This window comes from Haliotis rubra, unplaced genomic scaffold (genome assembly GCF_003918875.1).
Source record: "Haliotis rubra isolate DU_JTF1 unplaced genomic scaffold, ASM391887v1 Scf9, whole genome shotgun sequence".
NCBI classification, from domain to species: domain Eukaryota; kingdom Metazoa; phylum Mollusca; class Gastropoda; order Lepetellida; family Haliotidae; genus Haliotis; species Haliotis rubra.
In genome coordinates, this window is record NW_025767634.1 from 3278420 (window position 1) to 3300530 (window position 22111).

Consider the following 22111-nt stretch of genomic DNA (forward strand, 5'->3'; position numbering starts at 1 on the left):
TTTAGAAATAAGTTTAGAAATAGCTGGAAGTTAAGATGTAACAGCACATTATTAAGATTTAACCAGGTGGAAGGTAAAGGTTTCTTACCTGAGTATATAAAAGACGAGCATATAAGTCACCCACTTGATGATTTGTGACTGGCTCTGTCGAATTTAAACATATATCTACTTAAGATAAGTCTATTGTGTGATCAGAACGTCGATGAGATTGTTATTGCGAACTTTGGTACTCTGTGTTTACAGAATCTTGTAATATGTATTGATGAAGATATTGATGACAACGGTATTTTTTGTGAATTTCACTTTGTAATTAGCTGCTTCTATGCCACTGTGTGTATGGTTGGATGGTTTGTTGTTTAACACCGCACACAGCAATATTCCAGCTATATGGCGGCGATTTGTAAATAATCGAGTCTGGACAAGATAATCTAGTGATGAACACATGAGGATCGATCTACGCAATTGGGAACCGATGACATGTGACAAGCAGGTCAGCAAGCCTGACCACCCGATCACGTTAGTCGCCTTTTACGACAAGCATGGGTTACTGAAGACCAATTCTAACCCGGATCTTCACGGGTCTCCGTTTGTATGGTGGTACATGTGATTTGATAAGAGTGGGTGATCAAAATACGGGTAAATACAGATAAAAGTATTGCATCTTACGTATGTTAGATTAAATCTACCTGCACAATAAGAGACACTGGTCCCGAAACACGTCCATGGGCGTTACCATAAGATAGTGAAACATTGTCGAATAGGTCGTAATATTCACAATTTCTAATCGCAAACAATAACGGATAACATATTTGAAAACCTTTTCGCATTTCCACCATGTATATACGCGTATACAAGTGTTTATTATAAACTGTTTCTTTACAAAAACGGCGACGTATTTCCTACCAATCTAGTATGTGACATTTCAACACAGAACCATACTGTTTGTCAGGATCTGGAACCAATGTCTTGGACACCAATAATGACCATCAGACCATATTAGACATGAGACGGTTTTTATGAAGGAATAAAAATACACATATCCTAATATACTTTCCTGAAACTGAGATAGCCAATCCCTGTCTGAATACCTCAAAAGCGGTTTCCTGGGAAAAACCATCTGTCTGTTATCTGTGTATATATACTAGTCAACGTTTGATAGGGATAATCAGACATAAATTCTATGTACACTGAGCATATTACAAAAACAAGTTTGTGTAGCATAGATTTTTAAAATATCCCAGTTAAGAAGTGGAGCAGTACAAAAGCATACAATCATTAACATAGAGTTCACCGAGGAAACAACAATGCTTGGCCTATTGTGTCTGTCATTTGTAGTTGGTATGTATGTTTAATACACAGTAATCACATATATGGGATGTGATTTGTTATCCAAACCTTGACATTGTTTACCGGAGTGAAGATTCACATGATAAATATAATGTAAGACCATGAACTCAAAACTTACTTTCATTGAATTTCGACTGTATTCGGTTGGACGAACACAGCGAAATTCTACTAATCCAGATTGACTGAAGTCAATATAGGTATGGTTATGTTACATAGTTACATATCAGGCGTATACCAATAGTGCTAATGTAGAGTGGGGAGGTGGGGTAGCCTAGTGGTTAAAGTGTTCGCTCGTCACGCCGAAGGTCCGGGTTCGATTCCCCACATGGGTACAATGTGTGAAGCCCATTTCTGGTGTCCCCCGCCGTGGTATTGCTGGAATATTGCTAAAACCGGCGTAGAACCCAACTCACTCACTAATGTAGAGTACTCTACTTCTCATAACCACTTTGGGCTTGAAAACACGAGGTAACGGACACATCGATCAAGTCTCTGTACATAATAGGTCTCCTAAAACATCTAGTCTTCAGTATTTTCAATTTTTCATTTATATGAATATTTGTGCAAGTCCTTGAATGAAGCGAATGTACATAGCTGGATTATTTCTCAGACACGGGCCTGTTGTCTGAAACGTTCTGTCACCAAATGCTTTGGTCCTGGGTGGCATCATGATGACCATGTTTTGGTCACAAGAACTGAGTGATCGTTGACAATCCAGCTGGAGACAAATACCATGTGTAATCTAATAAAAGTACCACAACCAAACTGGTTGACGATACCGTATTTACACAAATAAACCGAAAAATATGACACTGCCACATTAGTACCTGTATGTGCGGTCTGAGAGGTACACATGTGCCAGGCCTTTGATAGCCTTCAATACAAGCACAAGTAGACTGAGGGGCGTTGGGGTAGTCTAGTGGTTAGAGCGTTCGCTCGTCACGCCGAAGACCCGGGTTCGATTCCCCACATGGGTACAATGTCTGAAGCCCATTTCTGGTGTTCCCCGCCGTGATATTGCTGGAATATTGCTAAAAGCGGCGTAAGACTAAAGTCACTCACTCACTCACAAGTAGACTGATACGCTGGTGGAACCAGATTAAGACTTGGTGCTGTGTTGCTTGGAACTGGTGAATTTGGTTCATGGTATTTTTGTTGATGCGATGTTCTGGAAAGAAATAAAGCGTGACATTACAGAAATTAAAAACACAATATATCAGAAGCCTGTTCTAGCTGCTGGTCTTACAGTGATGTAAATATCAGCACGGTAACAGATGGTTCTTACTTGCGTTTCCAGGGTGACAGAATTAAGGATTATAGGATCGATTGTATACCTTTTTAGGTTCATTCAGGAAGGAATCGAAACCCGATGTGCAAAATGTATGAAACTACATATGGTTCTGTCTTCATTCAGCTGAATGTAGTTTTAGGCCAACCACCTCATGATCTCAACATAGCGAGATACTGCATCTTATTCAGTTTCCATTGATAATGAAATCAGTGGTTCAATATCTTGGCACTAGATGTATGTCGTGACGTGTAGATTATAACTGACTCCATAGTATCTAGCTATATCCGTTAGAGCAGTAGTATAGGATAAAAACAATAGGTCTCAGTACTGAACCCTGAGTGACACCATGCAAGAATCCCCCTGATTGGGTGATGAATCGGTCAGATTTCTGTAACTGTGGGGTTTCCAGATCGTACACAGAACAGCATAGTATTGACAATTCACTCCACCTGCACACATTATAGGTAAATTTGTATGTCTTTGTATTTATATAAGAATGTTAAAAAACAAACTCTTATAGTCATTGCCAGTATCATTCAGATTACAGCGTGTGCATTTGCTAAAGACAATGGTATACCTCCGATCTTCCAATTTCTAAGGTATTTTGGGGGTTGAGCCATTGCATTTTAACAGATGTCATTAAATACATTTAGCGGTTAAGATAATTTGAGAATTATGGATATTGTGTAATATCAGAGTGTATGTTTGTTAGTTTTACGCCGCTTTTTGTAGTATTCCAGCAATTTCAGTGCGGAAGACCCCGGAAATGGGCTTTACAAGCGGTATCCATGTAGGGAATCGAACACGGGTCTTCGGCGTGACCATGAACGGTTTAAATCCTAGGCTACCAAACCACCCCTGGTAAAAGCTTGATATCTACATCTCTTCCGGGTATCCTCTCATATCTGATCACTGGAATGCTGTTAAAAGTGGCGATAAACCAAACTCACTCATTCACTCACCGTGATACCATAAATGGTTCATCGAATCCATCGAATACCATCCTTTGTTTGATGAACCCTCGTATGTTCAGCCGCTGCCTGTCTGCTGTTTCAGGTGCTCTTGGAGCCCCGCAAACTTCCTGTCAGAATACTTGTGGATCTGACTACAGACCTGTGTGTGGATCCAATGGCGTCACATTCAGTAAGTTACCACATCAGACACATAGCAAATGGCATTACACGCATGCCCTCCAAATTAAGTTTGTAACATCAGTGTCGTTGAATGCGAACCTTTCAAAGTGCACAAGGCTGTCGAGAGTAGCTGCAACAACAAAACAATACTTTGATGATGAGGCGGTATTCAGTATTTACTCACTCACTCTTTACTAAGTGACATGAGCAATGCACTTTACACTTATCCAATATGGCATTCATTTTAATACTCACTGTTTCAAACTAACATCCACAAATTCCATATTGAAACAACTGAAGTAAGGTGACTATGGCTCTAGAAGCTGTAAATGAGTTCATAAATGAACTTAAAAGCACAGGTTATTGCTCTAGTCTTTCTCCTCGCGGATTCAAATCTTAATGTGTTTGTTATGGACTTATATCTGGTTTGACTTGTGTTCGGCTCTTATTCTCGCATTTAATAAATTATGCTTTCGTGTTCTTAGAGAGAAAGAAACTCTCATGTCTTAAAAGCGCAGAATGGTTTTCTTTTCGCGGATTCAAAATGTCTTCGCTATGGGTTTTTTTAAGACTGGTTTTACTCGCATTCAATGGATTATACTTGCATCTTCATTACATTTTTGTATGAGCTACTTCAGATGAGTAAGCTACTCTGTGGTTTGCTATATCGCCTTATGTGTTATGAACTGTTCGTGGTTTGTTACAGGCAATGCATGTATGTTACTCTATGGTTTGCCAGATCGCCTTTTGTTTTATGACCTGTTCGTGATTTGTTACAGGCAATGCATGTATGTTACTCTGTGGTTTGTTATATCGCCCTTTGTGCCATGACCTGTTCGTGGTTTGTTACAGGCAATGCATGTATGTTACTTTGTGGTTTGCCATATCGCCCTTTGTGTAATGACCTGTTCGTGGTTTGTTACAGGCAATGCATGTATGTTACTCTGTGGTTTGTTATATCGCCCTTTGTGTTATGACCTGTTCGTGGTTTGTTACATGCAATGCATGTATGTTACTCTGTGGTTTGTTATATCGCCCTTTGTGTTATGACCTGTTCGTGGTTTGTTACAGGCAATGCATGTATGTTATTCTGTGGTTGGTTATATCGCCCTTTGTGTTATGACCTGTTCTTAGTTTGTTACATGCAATGCATGTATGTTACTCTGTGGTTTGTTATATCGCCCTTTGTGTTTTGACCTGTTCGTGGTTTGTTACAGGCAATGCATGTATGTTACTTTGTGGTTTGCCATATCGCCCTTTGTGTTATGAACTGTTCGTGGTTTGTTACATGCAATGCATGTATGTTACTCTGTGGTTTGTTATATCGCCCTTTGTGTTATGACCTGTTCTTGGTTTGTTACATGCAATGCATGTATGTTACTCTGTGGTTTGCTATATCGCCCTTTGTGTTTTGACCTGTTCGTGGTTTGTTACATGCAATGCATGTATGTTACTCTGTGGTTTGTTATATCGCCCTTTGTGTTTTGACCTGTTCGTGGTTTGTTACAGGCAATGCATGTATGTTACTTTGTGGTTTGCAATATCGCCCTTTGTGTTATGAACTGTTCGTGGTTTGTTACATGCAATGCATGTATGTTACTCTGTGGTTTGTTATATCGCCCTTTGTGTTATGACCTGTTCGTGGTTTGTTACAGGCAATGCATGTATGTTAGTGGTTTGCCATATCGCCCTTTGTGTTATGAACTGTTCGTGGTTTGTTACAGGCAATGCATGTATGTTACTTTGTGGTTTGCCATATCGCCCTTTGTGTTATGAACTGTTCGTGGTTTGTTACAGGCAATGCATGTATGTTAGTGGTTTGACATATCGCCCTTTGTGTTATGAACTGTTCGTGGTTTGTTACAGGCAATGCATGTATGTTACTTTGTGGTTTGCCATATCGCCCTTTGTGTTATGAACTGTTCGTGGTTTGTTACAGGCAATGCATGTATGTTACTCTGTGGTTTGTTATATCGCCCTTTGTGTTTTGACCTGTTCGTGGTTTATTACAGGCAATGCAAGTATGTTACTCTGTGGTTTGTTATATCGCCCTTTGTGTTATGACATAGTTCGTGGTTTGTTACAGGCAATGCATGCATGTTGTTCGGTGGTTTGCTATATCGCCCTCTGTGTTATGACCTGTTCGTGGTTTGCTAAAGGCAATGCATGCATGTTAGTGTTTTGCTATATCGCCCTTTGTGTTATGACCTGTTCGTGGTTTGTTACAGGCAATGCATGTATGTTACTTTGTGGTTTGCTATATCGCCCTTTGTGTTATCACCTGTTTGTGGCTAGTTACAGGCAATGCATGTATGTTGTTCGGTGGTATGCTATATCGCCCTCTGTGTTATGACCTGTTTGTGGTTTGTTACAGGCAATGCATGTATGTTACTTTGTGGTTTGCTATATCGCCCTTTGTGTTATGACCTGTTCGTGGTTTGTTACAGGCAATACACATATATTACTCTGTGGTTTGCTATATCGCCCTTTGTGTTATGACCTGTTCATGGCTTGTTACAAGCAATGCATGTATGTTAGTGGTTTGCTATATCGCCCTTTGTGTTATGACCTGTTCGTGGTTTGTTAAAGGCAATACACATATATTACTCTGTGGTTTGCTATATCGCCCTTTGTGTTATGACCTGTTCATGGCTTGTTACAAGCAATGCATGTATGTTAGTGGTTTGCTATATCGCCCTTTGTGTTATGACCTGTTCGTGGTTTGTTACAGGCAATGCATGTAAGTTGCAACTGGCTTCTTGCCAATACATGCTGCGAGGACTTGGTAGCATCCGCGAGATATCCAGTGGTCCGTGCAGCTATGTGTTGGGTGGTCAGTCCAGCTGTGACAAGATCTGCGACGAGCAGGAGGTGAGGTCCCCGATCTGTGCTTCCAACAGCATCGTGTACGGTGAGTATTTCAAGGTTCACAATCCTCGAAAATAAGGCAGAGTGGTGGTTAAAGAACTCCCTTGACAAGCCGAGCTCCAGGTTTCATTCTCCACATGGGTGAAATGTGAGGCGATTACTTCTAGTGTCTCTTAACTTCAGCTCGGTTGTCTGTGAATTCGTCGAAAGTCTGAAAAATAGTCTTTCCTCTGAAAACCTTCACACAAACAAATCCTCCCCCAGAAAAAAAACATTTCTGAAAGATAGTTCTTAACTTCATGTACATAGGTTCATCGCTCTATTTTTGTTTTAAATCTGGTTTTGCTGCCTTTGCCTACACACTCAAAGCCACCACAACTTACATCTTTATTAATCTCAGTTTCACTAACACATCTTTCGTAAGGCTGTAATGCTCTTTAGGTCCAAAACAAGGATGAAGTACAAAGTCGTTACTCCTCATTTCACCAAAACGTTCAGTTCCAAGTCATTATTTTAGACAATATTGTAGTATTGGTATTTCTTTACCTATCCATCTTTACAGATAACCAATGTCGCTTCAACCTGGCTAGGTGTGATGCTGCCAAAAATGGCACCACCCTGTACATTGTGTCCTACAACGATTCCTGTCCTGTCCCAGTAGAGGTGAGTGCAGCAGAAAGACGTTATCGTGTTTGCATAGTAAGATGGGGCGGTGGAGTAGCCTAATGGTTAAAGCGTTGGCTCGTCACGTTCGGATCCCCACATGGGTACAATGTGTGAATCCCATTTCTGGTGTCCCCCGCCGTGATGTTGCTGGAATATTGCTAAAAGCGGCGTAAAACCAAACTCCGTCAGTCAGTCATAGTAAGATGGGATAGCTGTTCAACACTCCAGCTATCTAACGGTGGGTTGTAGATAATCAAAACGACTAGACAGTCTAGTGATGGATACGGACAAATATCGCAGTCATCGGGGTATGATAACACGAAACCAACACTCCAGCTATCCAACGTTAGGTTGTAGATAATCAAGACGAATAGACAATCTTGTGATTGATATGAGCAAATATCGCAGTCATCGGGGTATGATAACACGAAACCCAACACTCCAGCTATCCAACGTTCAGTTGTAGATAATCAAGACGACTAGACAATCTTGTGATTGATATGAGCAAACATCGTAGTCATCGGGGTATGATAACACGAAACCAATACTCCAGCTACCCAAGGGTAGGTTGTAGATAATCAAGACGAATAGACAATCTTGTGATTGATATGAGCAAATATCGTAGTCATCGGGGTATGATAACACGAAACCAACACTCCAGCTACCCAACGTTAGGTTGTAGATAATCAAGACGACTAGACAATCTTGTGATTGATATGAGCAAATATCGCAGTCATCGGGGTATGATAACACGAAACCAACACTCCAGCTATCCAACGTTAGGTTGTAGATAATCAAGACGACTAGACAATCTAGTGGTTGATAGGGACAAATATCCCAGCCAGCGATCCACTGTCGTAATCCACTAACAAATCAGTGGTTGATGCAATGAACACGGAAGGAGTTTGTGTTTTTGGGACGTACCTTCAGCATATTCCATTGCACATAGTTTTGTTGCATTTAACAAAAGCCATTCGAGAACTTTTAAGACATCGTAGAGGATGGACGTTTAGCACTTGATATAAGTACGTCGCTCAAATGCAATATTTGCAGATTATTTGTATCTAATAGTATATCATACATTAATAAGTATAAACGTTGAACTGACTGGATGTACAGGTTGATATATCTGTTAGTGGAAAATCCACAGAAGTACATTCAAAGGCATAAACACAAACGTGTGCTTCAATAATATAAGTATCTTAAGCCGGTGTTGTGAGATTGGTCATATTAACAACATCCGATTGGATAGTGAAATTAGGGAAACCTGAGACAAGTAAACAATATCTTCTCTGATAATGAATTTATAAAGGTTGTTGCTTAAATCTGCGACCTGTGAATGTCCAGGTTAGAATTGGTCTTCCGCCATCCATGCTTGTCGTAAGAGGCGACTAACGGGATCGGGAGGTTAGACTTCTTTGATGCATGTCACTGAGTAGCGGTTGCACAGATTGATGCTCATGATGTCAGTCACTGGATTGTCTGGTCCACACTCTATTTACAGACCACTTTGGTATAGCTGAATTATTGCTGAGAGAGGCGTTAAATGACAAGCATATTAAATCAAAACACTTAACGCTGCAATAATACAACTAAATGACAGCGAATAAATCGAATAAATTCGAACCACATAAACCAGCGAACGGTCTTGTGAGCAACGATCGGAATACGCTGACAAATTGATTGAGATGATTCCTATAACCTGTATTGATTGCCGGGGTAATTATTCCGGATTCACCTAATCTCCTATCGCATCTGTATTGCAGCCTGACTGTGAGAAGTATTCGTACAATACAACAGATCTGGCTCTGGAAGGCCAAGTTGGTAGCGGCATCACCACTCTATGTCCCTCCAACTACCACCCCGTCTGCACCACCCAGGGCACTTTCACCAACGAATGCAAATACTGCCTATACATCGACAGCATCTTGTCCAGTCCGAATTTCAACGGTAAGGAGGGGCTATAAATGATAATTGAATCAGGCTTGATCGACAATCTACTCAAGAAACAAGCCAGGTTCGTTTATTGTTGAACTGTTTGAGTGAGTGAGCGAGTTGAGATTTACACTTTTAGCAATATTCCAGCAATATATCACGGTGGGGGACACTGGAAATGGGCTTCACACATTGTACCCATGTGGGGAATCGAATCCGGGTCTTCAGCGTGACGATGAATTGTTTGAGAGGCATTCTTGAAGTTGTAAGAAATATCATTTATTGTTCTCTATTTTTGTTGACCAAACCGGTTGATGACCGGGGACTAATCCCTCGTATGTAGTTTGGGATTCGACTGCACAATGCACACAAAACCCAGAAAACTTTTTTCCAATCCATTAGAAAGTCCATTCTACGATACGGTGCTATAAGCAAATGTCTGTGAATCACTATCAACTAGAGATGATTCCAGGTTTAAAGTATGAGCCCTACTGGTTGCATTCATCACAAACACATGCAAAGGCTAGTCAACTGTTCACCTTTAAAACATGAGAACATATATTACTGGAAATACATGTATCATGGAACATCATTGTTCTCACTGATGCGTCAAATTTGGAAACGCACGCACTCACACACACACACACACACACACACACACACACACACACACACACACACACACACACACACACACACACACACACACACACACACACACACACACACACACACACACACACACACACACTGTTCATAGTAGAATAGTAAGATACGAACATTATTTTCCACAGCAACTCCTAATAATTATAATCCAACTGAATACTGTAACTGGAAAGTAGCCATTTTTGGGATAAATTGGTGTTTCAAATCTGGAAGTGAGTGAAAAATGAGTATGCGTAATAAAATTATTCATGAGAGAAAAGTCTGAACTATATGTGTTTCATAGATCCAATACTATTATACGTTATCAGACTCCCACTCAAGTAACAAGAAGTCTCAGAAGCAATGAATTGTGTTTATCTTCCACAGCTGCTGATCACAAGATCAACTACAATGGAAACTGCCACCGCTACAGCCAAGGAGGCCCATTTGGTAAATGATCTGTCCAAACAAGCACTCCCAACTTGGAATAAAACATACCACTGATATATCACAGTTCTGTTACACTGTAAACAGTGAATAACAACATCCACATAAGATATTTTGTGTTTGGTAATCATGTATCCATTAGGACACCTTCACATGCATTTGAAGGATAAATATCGAACATGATGTTGGTTTGGTTTGTTGTTTTACGCCACACACAGCAACATTCCAGCTATATGGTGGCTGACGAATCAAATCGAATCTGGACCAGACAATATCCAATATATGCAGTATGACCACGCCACAGACCCTATCTCAACAGGGGACATTTTATTTCAGTCAACAAATTCCTATATAAGACACAGTAACAACCAAGAATGCATGTACCAACACAAAAACAAACATTGTTGTAGGTTTCATATGACCTAGTGATTACAATGAGATTCACTGCAACCAAAACCAACCATACACAATGCCACACGTCACACAGATACTACACAATTTGACAAGTATACATAGAGGGCTTCAACAAGACTGTTTTCTCTCTGATTAACATCTACAGTTTGTTTTCTTGTTTATGTTAAACTAACAAAGTAGCATATATTTTATGTATGTCAAAGAGAACATATATGGCATACTCTTTTACTGAGTATAATTTTTAGGCAATAAATTTCAAATCAATAAGTTCGGCATTTTACTTTAGGTGAAATGGTCATGGAAATCTATGAAACAAGAAAACATAATGTTTTAGAATGAAGTATATAATCACTTCACTTGGGAGAGTGAATGCATTTGGCATATTTACACACTCTCATACACATTAAGACATTTCTCTGTAATAAAACAACACTAATCTCGTTACAATTTGATAACAATATGTTTATTTTCCAGGTAATTAAATGCACAATTGTCAGGAATACCTATAAAGTCCTTATTCTTTACGTGATTTCACAACGTAAATAAACAGGACTGAGTGAGTAATGGTGTCTTATACCACAGTCAGTAATCTCACACTAATATCACATTGGTCTTTAAACCAGGACAGGACAAACCAGTGGTGGAGACACATAGCATGAGTGAGTGAGTTTTGTTTTTCACTGCTTTTAGCAATATGATGGCAGGGAACACCAGAAATGGGCTTCACACATTGTACCTATGTGGGGAATCGAACCCGGACCATTACGGCTGGACGAGCTTAACGCTTTTAACGGCTGGGATACCCCACAGTTGAGATTACACACAATCAGGTCAAGTGCTGTACCAATCTATACCCAGCGGGTTTACTGTTACAAAAGGTGTGAAGAAAGAAAGTTAATAAAACATACTCAAACAAACATTTCACTCTTAATTATGTCACATAAACAGTATCCAGTGCTCAGAGTATAAATGAAGTATGAATCTTCCAAATATGTACCTGAAATAAAGGTCTATTCAGGCTTCAAAATCAAGGACACATGTCATGGGTTTCTATTCCCAACCAAGATATTGAATATAGATTCAGAGGTCCCTGAATTCAACTACCACAGCAGCAAGCAGCAAGGTATCCCTATATTACTAACACTGCTTCTGAAAACCATCTTGTACACAACCCATCATTCATCCTTCATCACACAGATCTCTCTTTATCCTTGTGTACATGGGGAAGCTCAATCTTTATCCCCAAGCTTCTCCTCCAGCTTCCTCAGTTCATTATTGGCCATTTCATCAGCTTCGTCTTCAATCTGGAAAACATGAGTATGTGACAGATTAGTATCCTACAATGATGTCCTTACAGAATCTTTTCACACCAGTTGGCTTACTGAATTTAAAAAAAAAAAAAATGGGTCATTGGTGAAAAACCCTTTTAAAACTTCTGCTGAAATACATATATTATGGGATGATTATCGATATGAAAATTGTGTTATCGAGAATATCGTACGTGCAAAGTTTTGTGATAGAATAAAGATTTAAGTTACTCACACAATACACAAAGTTATGACTATATTAATGGGCTGTTTTGTTAGTAATCCATGAAAAGGCATGTAACTACTTACCAGTGATGTGAAGCAAATTCCTTTGTTTCAGACATTTTTGGCATTTCTGCTCGAAGTTACAACTCCGATATTTATCGATAATCAATCAATAGTTAGTAAACGATCTGTGATCTCTATGACCTGTTTGAGTGGCATTTAGAAGTTGGTATGATGAACAATGACGAGAGTTCTATGGATATACAATTTCTTTAATCTTTTTGTATCTCTATGATCTATACTCATGGCCAGCCCTAGTAATTAATATGCTGAAACGCTGCATTCATGGTAATAAGGAAGCGGTGGTTATAGATCCAACTATCTCCTTTGTCCATCAACAGTTCAACCAAAATGTGATGACATTTACTAGAGAAACAGCTGGCCTTCCGAAACCATGTGCACAGATGAGACATCAATGGCCATCAAGGCAGGTGTGCTCAAGAGAACATGAAACTTTATACATCTTCCACTAACAGCCAATATAGGCTTCAACTGACCTGCTCCACTGACTGTACTTCAGGGATATAGAACTGCAGCATGTTCTGTACACCATTCTTCAACGTGACGACCGAACTGGGACAACTGGTACAGGACCCCTGCATCTTCAGCTTCACAACACCATCATCAAAACCCTGAAATGTAACAGTTAAACTGACATCATTCACTTTTGTACATACAGTCTTGTACATTCAGTCTCACACATTCAACCACCTCTGTAGTATAGTGGTTAGAGCGTCCGCCCGGAGAGCGGAAGGTCGCGGGTTTGATCCCCGACCGCGTCACACCAAAAGACATTAAAATATGGTACTTGTTGGTCCCTGCCCGGCGCTCGGCATTAATTGGTACAAGAAGGACTGTTTTGCTCGGAGTCAGTATAATGTGTCTGAGTGGGGTATTCATGCTTCACTGCGGCATGGTATCTCAGTGGGCTAGCACTATAAAACCAGCTTCAGTCTGGGCTAGTACAAGCAGCCGCACATACACATACATCGTCATATGAGCGAAATATTCTCAAGCACGACGTAAACCCACTTTCACCTCACCTTACCTCTCCAGAAAATGGCCCATTGTTTTGTAATGTTCATTCAGAAACGTGATAATTAAGTTTATACCCGGACTTTGTGAACGATAATAACATGTGAGCTCTATGACGGACACAGTTCTTGATGCAAGAATTGCTGAGAAAACGTTTACTTATGCAGGGAAAATAAGTAAGCAAATATTATAATCATCAAACAAAAATGTAATTTTTAGAGTAAAATTGATATTTTATACTTATCCTGACTCATGCTCTTTTGCTTGTCTTCTTCTTCTTGCGAACATAGTGGAACACTTGTATCTCCTTATTTGAAGCTCCCTTCAAAATAAAATCACTAATTGGTACTCACCACGAGTTGCTCCCCTTTGTCTCCCCTGGCGGAAAGGTGTCGCCACCCTCTGGCCATGTGCTCCACTCTCTCCTGATTTAGCGAGCCCAACACTTGAATTTACAGGGAAATCCAAAGTGTTATGTGGGGAGGATGGGAGGGCTAACCTCATGAGTCAGGATAAGTATAAAATATCAATTTTACTCTAAAATTACATATTTTTCCTTTATCCTGACTCATGCTCTTTGTTTGTAGCATCCTACGAACGGAGGTGGGTAACAGAATACTTTGGATTTATAATTAGTGATTTTGTATAGATATACTGTAATATTCCCACGGAACTTCATGAAGGCTTAGATTTAGATGTTTCCTGTATAAAGAAACCATAGGTTATATAAAGCCATTAAAGGGGAATTACATTATGAATATATTGAACAATACATATAAATTATATATATATATAGGTGACTCTGATAGAGGCACTGAAATTGACTATACTGAAAGTATATGCTTAAGGCTGAATACTTAAGCTGAACATATATACATAGCCCTAAAACTCCGTCAGAGTTATAAGCTAGATGAGTATGTATAAAATACATATTAATCTTGTGAGGATAATATTTTAACGCCTACTTAGGGACTGTCAGTTGCTGAGCGAGGACCAGTGGTCCGGATGAAGGAATGCCAGAGACATCTTCTGTAGTGATGTCTCTTAGGCAGTGATTAGCAAATACCATGTTAGATTTCCAATAGCATCCTTCCATAATCGTGTTCAAGGAACAGTTACCGTAGGGCTGCAGGGTAGAGGCCAGTGCCCTGATCTCATGTGGATTTGATGCTGTTGGTGGTCCAAGCCTGCTGCCTTGGTAGGCACGGAGAATGACAGTCCTTATCCAAATAGATATTGTAGTCCGTGACACTTCTGTTTGATTCGTGAGGGCTTATAAGGGATGAATAAACGCTTGAGAAATCTTCTCCTTGTTTTGATCGTCAGAAATAAACTTTGAGCTCTTACCGACACAGTGATAGGTCTTGTGTATCTTGTGATCCGAGAATAGAGGATAGCCGGGAAGTGGAATAATCTGTCTGGTTGACCTGGCAGTTGATTTTTACATGAAATCCCATCTTAATCCGAGGTGCTGTGTTATGATTGTCATCAAACTGTATCCTCCTCGAATCCAGAGCCGCGTGAATTTCAGACATTCTTGCTGCTGTGGCTAGCCATAGCAGAAACAGTGTTTTCTGTGAGAGAAATTCAAAGTTTGTCGATTCCAAAGGTTCATAGACCTCACTCGCGTGAGGTGTTGTAACACTATTCAGATCCCAAGCTGGGGATGGAACTTCCGCTTTGGTCCTCCAATCGAAAGCTCGTAGTAAGGCCAGTAACTCTGGAGATCTTGTCAATTTGACAATTCGCTCTCATGGTGATTACAGAACTAAGCTGCAAGATATGTTGATATCGTTGAACCTTTTAAATGTTTGTTTTGGCGTAGGTAACACAAATAGTCTGCCACTTGAGGTTGTGAAGCCTCTCTTGCTGTAAACCCTTTCTTTGTTGCATAATTTTCAAACTGTGCCACTTGTCGCCGTATTGTTACGTAGTTGAGTAACGTAAATTGCGTTGACTGCTTTTGCCGCTCTGGCAGAATATCCTCTTGTTTAAACACATTTTGTATACAGTCCATATACGCAGTAGTTGAACATTGCTGGGTTTCAATTGCACTCTGTTTGGTGTGAGGATGAATTAACAGGTTTGGCGCTTGGGTAGCTCCAGTGTTGGTTGACCGATTTCTTGAATTAGTATGGGAAACCACGCTCTGGCCGGCCAGTAGGGCTGTAATTCAAAGTGAGTTGTAGGCTCTGTGTTTGTCTGATTTTCTGTAATACTTGAGGTATTATTGCTGGCGGGCGGAAACGCTGCACGCATTGAGGCCTTCCCATGATAGACTTAGAGCCCGCTGTCTGCAAGCTTGGGGGTCTGGGACTGGTGACACGTAATGTCGGTAGCTGATTGCTGAATCGCTGCGGGCTTAATAGGTCATTAGCGGCCTCCTAATTGCTTGATTATCTGTGCAAAATTTCCCTGTTGATCATCCACTCTGTCGGTGATGGTAGATGAGGCCGAGAGAGCCAAAGCCTGCTAGTATATTTCTGGTTCGAATGTGCACTGCTCTGACATGTAGATTTAGATCTTGTATTAAATCTAACAGTTGAAAGCTTAGGTTCAAAAAGGTTCATCGATCTCGTTGAGCCTTGCTTGTTTATGTAGAACGCCACTGTCGAATTGTCTGTATGGATCATTAGGCGTGCATTTTGTAGAAATGTGCTCCAATGTAGAATGGCTGCTGATTACAGCTTTCATTTCTAGACTGTTTATATGGAGTTTGCATTCTTGCTGATTCCATAACCCTGATATCGGTGGTTGGTGAGATGAGCTCCCAACCTTGGAGTGACGCTGCCTACATACAGATGGGTTTTGTATTCTGCTCTGCTAAACAAATCCCTTCGCAGACATTCGATTTCTTGGTCCACCATAGTAGATGTGGTCTGAGATGTTTCTCGTAGACTGAATGGTTGTACATCGCTGAGATGTGCTGATGAGGACCTGTAGGGACGAATCTGTAATCTGCCTGTGACAGTCATGTCTTGGGCTGATGTGAGAAGACCTAGTAGGGCTCTGCCATTGTCGAGTGGTAACGGAGAGAGTAGAGCTGGTGGAATGGTCTGCTGTATCTTGGAGCCAACGGGTCTTCTGGTACCATAATACGCTGTTATGCATTTGTGATGAATCTAATCACCTAGGAACCGTGCAACTCTATGGATGGTACTAGGTCCGACTTTACGTGAAGTTTACTAACCAACCTAGCTGTGTTAGTAGCTTTATGATGTAATTTAACTGTAGTTTGAGACGCAGTGGATCTTGATCTACTTATATCCCGTCAGTTTAGGTAAAACGACTGCGAGTTCTCTTGACGATGTAGAAATTTGATAATCGGCTTCGCTATCCTCGCGGAATAGCCAGGGGCTGATGATATTCCCAATGGGGAGTACTTTCCACTGGTAATGTAGCCCTTCTAGAGTAAATCGTAGGCTTTCCTGGAATCGGATGAATGGGATGTGCAGGTAGGCATCCTGTAGATCTATGCTGCCCATGTAGTCCATAGGACTAATCATCTGGCGTGAATCCAGAGGTAAATGTATCATAAACTTCGTGGTTTGCGAGATAGTTCTTGTTGAAAAAGCTCATGTTGTAGATGAGTCTGTATTCGCGGAGTTTTTCTTGGGAACTAGGAAAACTGGGGAGTAGAAACCTGGTTCGACGCTTGTTTGATCTATTATTTCTATGGCCTGTTTGGATAGGAGTGATGAAACAGCCTCTCTTATCTTTGGTAGTTGTTGGGCGCTTGTAAATCGAACTTGGGGGTTTCTCATTGTCACGGAGGCTTGGCCTGTAGAGGGATACTTTAAACTGGGTGTTGAAGAATGTTGGAGACGAAGGGTCTGCAATATTCCCCAGTTTTCCAGTGTAGTTGGAGGCGCCCACCCACTTGAGCTGGCTGTACTGGAACGCTGGGGTGGAAGACTCTAGTCGTTCAACCTGTAAGCCAGCTGCCTATAATTGCGGAACCTCTGGGTAAAACCTGCCTCTTCCTGATCCTCCTCTATAGTTGCCATATGGGCTTAATTTAAAAGAATCCTTACCTCTAGAGCTGGCTATCTTCCTGTCTCTTGCTCTTTGTAGGCCCGTGAACTTAGATCTGCTCTGAGTATCTTTGTGAAGTCTGACGAATGACGCTTGGCTAGTGTGTCCATCGCATCTAATCATAAGGGACTTCCCTGGAATCCTTAGAGACTTCCTTGACGACTTTGTCGATTTCTCCTCACAAAGATGGATGTTGTCGCCACCACGGGCTGTATAAAGTGGGCTGTAAAGTTCTCCCCCAATTACAGGAGGCGAGGAGAGGCCTTGACGACGAAAGCTAAGGTCAGTTTGCTGGAAACAGATGTAAGATGATCCGCTAAAAACTGCTGATCTTTCTTTGCATAAGTAAGGCAGAATAAATCATTCTATCATCTTCCTCGGCGCGGAATCCCCGAATCTAGTAATAAGAGTCTCATTGATCGTCCTAGATCATATTTAACCCAAGAACATACGCCTCGCCATGGTTTCTATATTTCAACTCTATGCTATCATCCATCTTTAGCAAATCTTGTTCTTTACATCGCTGATGATCTTATAGTTCTCATCGATGTCCTGGGCCTTGTAGAAGGAGTCCATGTTATGGCGTGGAGAACTTGGCTTGAAAGTTGGGCAGATGTGGTATCTGAACTGTGAAGCTTCTGAAAGCTGCATCTAGATTCTGTGGCACTGCCGCAATCGGGTCGATCGGGGTAGAGTGATTGCATCTGGATCATCTTCCTTCATCAAATACGCCTGGCGCTGTATTGCCACTTCTTTAGATGGTGATGTGAGATCCAGGTTATTGACCATCCAATACCGTGATTCTGCATCAGAAAATATGATTCCTCCATCATCCCAAACCACATCATTAACAAATTGTAGATGCTCTTCGACCGCGCAGCTGTCTGTATATCTGATGAGGTTTGTGGCGCATCTAGTTGACTCCAGTGCCGCTTATGCGTGGAGATCTGACGGGTGATCGCCTGGTGATGAACGGCGGAGATCGCCTATGGGATGATCTTCTCGAGACTCTGTGAGGTGAATGTTGATAGCTTCGCCGAAGCTCTTCGCAGTCCCTCGATGTTCTTCTAGATGATGAGGATCTGAATCGAGATGTCCTTCGCGAATGCCTTCTAAGCTTCATTTGCGTCCGTCCGGGGATCGCATGATATGGACCTTCGCTGGCGGCCTCCGTGATGTCTGATGGTCTGAGTCCATATCTAGAGATGAAATCTAAGATGGTGATGATTTCCCGGGCCCGCTGGAAGGGCTGCTGGCTGTACATCTAGGTCCTTCATGGCCAGGAAGCGGACTTCCTTCGCTAAGGTGACATCGCCTTGGCTGCTACGCTGACGGGGGTGCCTCTGGGTGCTGTTCACGCTGGAGCTCTTCGCTGGTTGTTCGGATTTCAAGCTTAAGAGTTTGTAGTGGTCCTCCATGATGTTCATAAACCGCCGCGATCAAGTCTTCTGGGATGATTCAGACGGCGTCGCCGGGCGCCTTTCGCGACATGGGGTTCACATCAATGACGCCTGACGCCGGTGTAGAGGCATCAGGGCTGCATGGTGATCTCTGCAGAAGTCACAGCGCTGACACCGGCTTCGCCTGCCGTAGTAGTCGGGGTATGATTATCGGCCGATCATCGTGAGGCCCAATTCTGCTGCTGGAACGATCTCGCTGAGAAAGTTCTTGCTGTCTTCAGATTTCCTTTGGAAGTCTGCGCTGCCCTGGGTGTCCCCTCAATCTGGCGCTGGAGATTCGACGACATGAGGCCCTCTTAGACTTGGTCTGCAATGACGGATGTCTGGGGAGGCCGGGTCGCTTTTCGAGGTAACGGATCGCGTCCCCACGCCTCTCTGCCGCAGGGGTCTCTAGCAGAACACCAGACGGGAGAGGGTCGACGCTAGCAGCTGACTGGATGGAATATCTGACTCCTCTGCCATGTTTTGCCCTTGTTTGATCTATCTGCAGCACGCCTTAAGACGCGAAAGATGATATTTATTAAATGCAGAATGAGATAAATTAATGCAGTAACTGCAACGGAATTAAACGCGAGACACGGGCGAACAACTAGGGCATATTACATGTGGATCGGAGGCAGAAAAAAAACGCATCTACAAATCGCATAGATTTTCATCAACGAAAAGTTAGCTGAACAATCAATGTAATACACGGAATAAACAGTAGAAATAATGATACCAATTAATCAATACAAATAGTAAAGGATACTAGCTATACCTCTTATAGTAACCTATGAGAGGTAAAAACTAAGAGATTATCAAAGGATATGGTGTGTAATGAGACACAAGGCCTCTACATCCTGCTCACTGGGCGAAGAAGGAGAGAGTGGAGCACCTGGCCAGAGGGTGGCGACACCTTTCCCGCCAGGGGAGACAAAGGGGAGCAACTCGTGGTGAGTACCAATTAGTGATTTTATTTTGAAGGGAGCTTCAAATAAGGAGATACAAGTGTTCCACTATGTTCGCAAGAAGAAGAAGACAAGCAAAAGAGCATGAGTCAGGATAAGGAAAAATGTGAGTCTTTTTCCTTGACAGATATCGCGATTCGGCAATATTCAAAGCTAAACATCGATGTATCGCTGCCCATATGAAGTATTGTATCGGGATATATACGACAATGTAAAACTTTGTATCAATTCACTGTATCAGCTGCCCATGGATCGATGTATCGATGCGTATCGATGAATCGTCACACCACTATATAGAAGTGAAGTTCAAGCACCCAGGTTTCTTGTTTACATGAAACTGTATATTGATTAAGCTACTGATGTATGTGTGTAAATGGTATGTTCAGTGTAATTGCCAAAGGTGAACAGTAGAGCCCGCAACAAGAAGAGTGAGTTTGCTTTCAGCAATATTCCAGCACTATCACAGAAGGGTACATCAGAAATGGCTTCACACATTGTACCCGTGGGGAATCAAAGCCAGGTCTTCAGCATGACAAGCAAACATTTTATCAACTAGCTCTAAGTTTCCCCACTGCCTCTAAGCCACAAGACGAGTGAGTTTGCCTTCAGCAATATTCCAGCAATATCAATGGAATACATCAGATATGGCTTCACACATTGTACCCGGGTGGGGAATCAAACCCAGGTCTTCAACGCGATGCAAGCACACATTTTATCAACTAGCCTAGGTTTCCCCACCGCCTCTAAGACAAGACGAGTGAGTTTGCCTTCAGCAATATTCCAGCAATATCACAGAAGGGTACATCAGAAATGGGCTTCACACATTGTACCCGTGGGGAATCAAACGTTTTCCAGATTGAAGATGAAGCTGATGAACAGCAGAACAAGAACTCACAGCAGAACTTACCATGTAAACAATGTCTCCCCCATCCTCCTGCACTGTTGGCCTGATGCAGTGTCCAGCAGCCCTTGATCATCAACACTGTCTCATCATCATCAGGATGGGCTGCTACAAAACAGAGATTTCCTTTGTATACATGGAAACACACAACCCTCGTGAAGATTCAAGTTAAATTTGATCTTCCAACTACCACCCCGTCTGCACCACCCAGGGCACTTTCACCAACGAATGCAAATACTGCCTATACATCGACAGCATCTTGTCCAGTCCGAATTTCAACGGTAAGGAGGGGTATAAATGATAATTGAATCAGGCTTGATCGACAATCTACTCAAGAAACAAGCCAGGTTCGTTTATTGTTGAACTGTTTGAGTGAGTGAGCGAGTTGAGATTTACACTTTTAGCAATATTCCAGCAATATATCACGGTGGGGGACACTGGAAATGGGCTTCACACATTGTACCCATGTGGGGAATCGAATCCGGGTCTTCAGCGTGACGATGAATTGTTTGAGAGGCATTCTTGAAGTTGTAAGAAATATCATTTATTGTTCTCTATTTTGTTGACCAAACCGGTTGATGACCGGGGACTAATCCCTCGTATGTAGTTTGGGATTCGACTGCACAATGCACACAAAACCCAGAAAACTTTTTTCCAATCCATTAGAAAGTCCATTCTACGATACGGTGCGATAAGCAAATGTCTGTGAATCACTATCAACTAGAGATGATTCCAGGTTTAAAGTATGAGCCCTACTGGTTGCATTCATCACAAACACATGCAAAGGCTAGTCAACTGTTCACCTTTAAAACATGAGAACATATATTACTGGAAATACATGTATCATGGAACATCATTGTTCTCACTGATGCGTCAAATTTGGAAACGCACGCACTCACACTAACACACACACACACACACACACACACACACTGTTACAGTTCATAGTAGAATAGTAAGATACGAACATTATTTTCCACAGCAACACCTAATAATTGTAATCCAACTGAATACTGTAACTGGAAAGTAGCCATTTTTGGGATAAATTGGTGTTTCAAATCTGGAAGTGAGTGAAAAATGAGTATGCGTAATAAAATTATTCATGAGAGAAAAGTCTGAACTATATGTGTTTCATAGATCCAATACTATTATACGTTATCAGACTCCCACTCAAGTAACAAGAAGTCTCAGAAGCAATGAATTGTGTTTATCTTCCACAGCTGCTGATCACAAGATCAACTACAATGGAAACTGCCACCGCTACAGCCAAGGAGGCCCATTTGGTAAATGATCTGTCCAAACAAGCACTCCCAACTTGGAATAAAACATACCACTGATATATCACAGTTCTGTTACACTGTAAACAGTGAATAACAACATCCACATAAGATATTT

General features: G+C 41.6%; 1 protein-coding gene and 1 long non-coding RNA gene across 3 annotated transcripts; one reads left to right on the forward strand and one right to left on the reverse strand.

Moving 5' to 3' along the window:
• The first annotated feature begins 1192 nt into the window (after positions 1 to 1192).
• Positions 1193 to 22106, forward strand: LOC124263810 (agrin-like). 2 transcript variants are annotated; one of them, XM_046698541.1, is made up of 7 exons: positions 1193 to 1338; positions 3695 to 3781; positions 6503 to 6682; positions 7202 to 7302; positions 9072 to 9208; positions 20951 to 20997; positions 21937 to 22106. In XM_046698541.1, exons 1-7 carry the CDS (start codon positions 1305 to 1307, stop codon positions 22005 to 22007), a joined length of 657 nt encoding a protein of 218 aa, XP_046554497.1. In that variant the 5' UTR covers positions 1193 to 1304; the 3' UTR covers positions 22008 to 22106. The 2 variants fall into 2 exon arrangements, with proteins under 2 accessions (XP_046554497.1, XP_046554496.1); XM_046698540.1 differs by lacking the exons at positions 20951 to 20997; positions 21937 to 22106 and adding an exon at positions 10273 to 10442 and having other exon boundaries at positions 1194 to 1338; positions 9072 to 9255.
• On the reverse strand, positions 11188 to 20771 carry LOC124263812. Its single transcript, XR_006894942.1, has 3 exons — positions 20723 to 20771; positions 12836 to 12970; positions 11188 to 12050 (listed from the first exon to the last, which is right to left on the reverse strand). It is a non-coding gene; the product is annotated as an uncharacterized LOC124263812 (long non-coding RNA).
• Positions 22107 to 22111: the final 5 nt, after the last annotated feature.